This window comes from Protobothrops mucrosquamatus, unplaced genomic scaffold (genome assembly GCF_001527695.2).
Source record: "Protobothrops mucrosquamatus isolate PMUCROS unplaced genomic scaffold, P.Mucros_1.0 scaffold8098, whole genome shotgun sequence".
Lineage (NCBI taxonomy): Eukaryota > Metazoa > Chordata > Lepidosauria > Squamata > Viperidae > Protobothrops > Protobothrops mucrosquamatus.
This window is the reverse complement of record NW_015393895.1, coordinates 5,766-10,375: the sequence shown is the minus strand read 5'-3', so window position 1 is coordinate 10,375 and position 4,610 is coordinate 5,766. Positions and strand designations below refer to the sequence as shown.

The window sequence follows — 4,610 nt, the reverse complement described above, 5'->3', positions numbered from 1 at the left end:
CGAACCTTTTAGAGACCGAGTGCCCAAACTGCAACCCAAAACCCACTTATGCATCGTCGGGTGCCGGGTGGGTGTGGCCATTGGGTGGGCGTGGCCATTGGGTGGGCGTGGCTGCGGTGGTAACAGCAGACTGGGTGGGACTAAAAAGTTCAATCAATCAATTTCAACTTTGCAAGATCTTTTTTTTTTCTACGAGAAGTTGAAATTGACTGATTGAGTGAATCTTTTTTTTTTTTTGCACACGGCGGCGGAGGCCTAAAGCGAAAAGGTTTTATAAAACCCAGCTGAAGGCCTAGGACTGGGGCAACGGCGTGCGTGCCCACAGAGAGGGCTCTGCGTGCCGCCTCTGGCACCCGTGCCATAGGTTCGCCACCACTGTTCTAGTTAATGAAAAATATGCCAGGCTGTGGCAAAAATGAAATGCTGAGAAAAATAGCTGTTTTGCAATAACATTTCTGATTTAATAAACTTATGAAAAGCTCACTTGCACTCATTAGAGAAGACATGTCAAACACAAGGCCTGCAGGCCAAATCCGGCCCACCATGTGGTTGCATCTGCCCCGCAGAGCTGCACTGGAAACTGAGGGACCAGCCCGCGACACCCCAGGCCAGGCCAGGCCAACCGCGCGCTGATCTATAACCTGGTGCCAGCCATCAAAGCCAGAATGCGCTCAGACTTAGATCCACGGGGCAGCCCTGGAACCAGCGACGGGTGTCCCTGTCCCGCCCCCTGGGCATGTGTGCAGGAGGCGGCGAGCACGCAGAGTCCGGTGTCCCTGCTGGCTGTCTTGCCCAGCAGGCTGACTTCAGCCAGGACACCTCCTGTGCGCACACCCAGGGGGCGGGGCAGCCCCTCGCTGATTCCAGGGCTGCCTGGTGGATCTAAGGCTGAGCACATTCTTGCTTTGATGGATGCAACCAAGTTATAGATCAGTGCCACCCCCCTTCCACCAGCACCTCCATGGCCCTAGCCTCGCAGCCATGAGGCTTCCCTTTCACTGGGACCACTCCCACCCGCCTGCGTGGGATAGCCATGGCCAGCGGCAGCATAGGAAAGTATCTCCTCCTCGTGTGTTGCAAACAACCGTTTCCAGTGGGGAAAACAGGACAAAGTAGAGTGAGGGAAAATATTTTCTTTTGCTATATTTCCAGTCTGAATTAGACCATGGCAAGGTCCCTACAGGAGAGCCCTTTTAAGGATTATATATTAGTAGAAAAGCAACTAACTTACCTCTGTTCCTAAATGCTAAAGCTGTTGTACATAAAAAACAGAGGAGCTCTGATCAACTATCACAGCCACCATTTTGACAGTTTTGCTGTATTGTTGTCTGCAGATGCTCCCACTAAATGCAAGCACGGGATAAACCGAGCCTGGTTTGTTCTCAGTCTTTTAAGTGGCCAGACTACTAGCAAAAGTGGCATTTGATCACAAGGCAAGAAGGCATTGAGAAATGTTTCTCCTTTTGCATTTGAGCATCCAAGAAGGGACAGGAAAGGAGAAAAGGAAAGAGGAAAGAAAAAGAAAAAGAAGGAAAAGGGGAAGAGAGCAAGGAAGAAAAAAGAAGGAAAGAGGGACAGGAACAAGGAAAGGAGAATGAAGAGGGAAGGAAAAAGAAGGGGGGAAGGAAGGAAGATTATAATGAGAGGGAGGGAGGGTTTGAGGGAAGTCCTGCCTTAGCACTTGGCCACAAGCAGCCCTGCTGCTCTTTCGCCATCCCCTTGTCCCCTCCTCCTGATCTCTCTTGGTGGTCTCCCATCCTATCACTGAGGATGCTTTGGTTACAAAGCCAGGTTTCCTCGCAGGGAGAGGGAGTGGACCTCCCTCTGATCCACACATTTTGTCCTCCAGCACACACCATGAGCAACTTGGCCAAGGAGAGTGAGCCAATCAGCATCAGCCTTGAGGCGGTAAGTGCAGCCGGGTGCCCCCTTGGGAAAGGCTGGATTGGGTGCTTGCCCTCCACTGCCCAGGGCTCCAGGCAGCCTGCATCACTGGGGATCCTCCGCATGGCCTGAGAGGGACAGCAAGGCTCTTCTGGTGGCCAAGGGTATGGTGCTCGCCCTGGTCTCGCCTTCCTCCTGGGATCCCCCCAGTCTCACCTGGGCCACCACAGGTGCCCCCTTACACGAGCAATGTTGAGCTGGCCACCCCCACCCCCCCGAGGTCAAATACAACTCTGATGCGCCCCTCAATGAAATTGAGTTTGAATCCCTGCATTAGAGACCTTTTTTTATTCCTGTCTGAGAACACTTGCAGCCTCTAGGTTAACAGTTCTCAAGGATTCTTGTGATAATTTCAGTTTGAGACCCCATTCTAGGCAGTCCTTTGAATTTCTACTCTACCTGGAATTTTCTGATGGTTTCTTTCCCAACTAATCTGGTCTGACTGTGCTTAGTCTTTTTTTTTTTAAACAAATTTTATTGGTTTTCCAGTTTTACATTTAAGTATTCGGAAAGCAGCGTGGTGACTGGGTAATCAGTGACTGTGCTTAGTCTTTCAATGTCAGGCGAGTGCTGCCCCCGGCTTGAAGTTGACATTAAACATTCCCTGAATTAATCCAAGACTTTATTCTCTCCTACTGCAATACTCATCCCAAAAGAGTCAAGTAATTATTCTACAGGTAATCCCTGAGTTACAAGTGTTCACGAATACAGGGGTCTGCAACCGTAAACACTCAAAGAGCCACTTGGACCCGTTTCCCAGAGAAAAGAAAACACTGGGAGCTGCAAAACTTGCGTGCGCATGCGCGCACGAGGCGGAGAAACTTGAAGAATTTAATTAAAAATAGAGAATGCTGTGCATGAGTTCATTCTCTCTCTCTCTCTCCTATCCCTCTTTCTCCCCCCCTCTCTCCGATCTTCTGCTCACCTGGCAAGCTGGCTTCAAGCTGTTCTCCAACAGGCTGGCTCTCTCCTGCCCTTCCTGTTTCCTGCTTTCTGCAGAGACGCAGCCAAGGCAGGAGCCCCGTCCAATAAGCTTGTCAGCTCGTCGGAGAACAGGGTGAGGCCACTCTCTTTTTTACACACACACACACAAGGGAAGCGCAAGTGCCTTTCTCGTCTGGCAGAGGAGGCTGGGAGCTGCAGGAGAAGGCTCAAAGACCTCCATGCAGCTCCGGAGCCGCAGGTTGCCAACGTGTGACTTAGTACCTGTTCAAAGTTACGCAATAAGCGCCCCCTAGTGTTTATGAGCAAGTCCCGAAATTAAGAATGTTGCAGCACCACGGCACCTTACAAACGACTGCAGAGGCTCTGTAACATTCACCCTATTCCCCCCACTCCCCACAACTGCTTCTCCCTCCCTTCCTGCTATGCCAGACTCACTTATATTGCAAAGATCTGCCTCCTCTCTGCCGCAGTTTCTTTGCCTTTGAAGGAGAGGAGTCGATGGAAGCTCCTGGGTGCTGTAATATCGCACGAGTTCAGTCTCGCGAGATCCCGGACTCCAGAAACTTTCATTCTCCCCACTCCAATGTTTAACCAGTCTCCCTCTGGGTGAAAAGTGTTTGGGCATCTATGAGGCACTTGGAAACGGAGTGATTTGCTCCATTTCCATGTGCCCCATAGGTGCTCAAACACTTTTTGCCTGGACGGAGAACTGACAGAGACTGGAAGCTTTGTCTGCTTTCAAATGGGGCACTTGGAAATGGAGCAATTCACTCCGTTTCCAAGTGCCCCATTTGCATGCAGATGAAGCTTCCAGTCTCCAGTAGGTCTCCATCCAGGAGAAAAGTGTTCCAGTGGTGGTGGAAAGGAGTTGGGGGGGGAGGAGCAGGAGACAAGCATCACACTTTTCACACCCAGGAACTTCCATCAACTCTCCCTCAAAGGCAAAGAAACAGCGGCAGAGAGCAGACAGATCTTTGCAAGATAAATGAGTCTGGCGCGGCAGGAAGGGAGGGGGAAGCATGAGGTATCTTAGTGGGTCAGGGAGGCCTTGGGGGCCTGTTCCATCACCAGCCCCCCCATGACCCTCCCCACCCTGAGATACTTCATATGCACTTAATGAATCCCGCATTCAATTAGTGAATGCGTGGGTGAAAGCAGGAAGTGATCTCATTCAAGGTACAAGATTCATTCCTATGAATCCTCAAGTTACAAATGGAATGGGCAGGCTCCATTACATTCGTAACTCGAGGACTACCTGTATTTGCTGTTCAGTGGTGACATCATTTTAAAAAACTTTATTCCATGGTATTCAAGTATGGTCCTATTAACAATAGATCTTGTGCGTTATCCACCTATAAACAATACAAGAAGTCCACCTATGAACAATACAAGAATATAGACTTCCTTGGAAACCACTGCTGTTCTTGCTTTAGTTTAGTAAGAATGTTTCTGCACATGGAAAGAACCTCATCTTATCCCTGTGGCAAAAACCAGTACCACAAAGGCTTCCATTCTGCAGTTAACCAATTCTCAATTTATATCCAACTCCAGAATCCAAAATACAAGATAATAACCTGCTTAAAAAATATCAGAAACAGAAATTACCTTTTGGGTGCCAAAACAAGTGAGTGTTGGCTACACAAATCTTTCTTGAAGAATCATTTTGAGACTGAAGGACAGAAACCTGTAAGAAAAATGTTCATGAATTCTGATACCTCACA

General features: G+C 49.2%; 1 protein-coding gene across 1 annotated transcript in view; it reads right to left on the bottom strand.

Annotated features, from left to right (window-relative positions):
* The window catches only part of LOC114922186 (2',5'-phosphodiesterase 12-like), a gene marked incomplete at both ends in the record, with an annotated part of 7,325 nt that extends 2,752 nt beyond the window's left edge, over positions 1–4,573 (bottom strand). The window contains 1 exon segment of the mRNA XM_029287033.1: positions 4,495–4,573. Within this exon segment, the coding sequence (XP_029142866.1) occupies positions 4,495–4,573 (79 nt within the window).
* Positions 4,574–4,610: the final 37 nt, after the last annotated feature.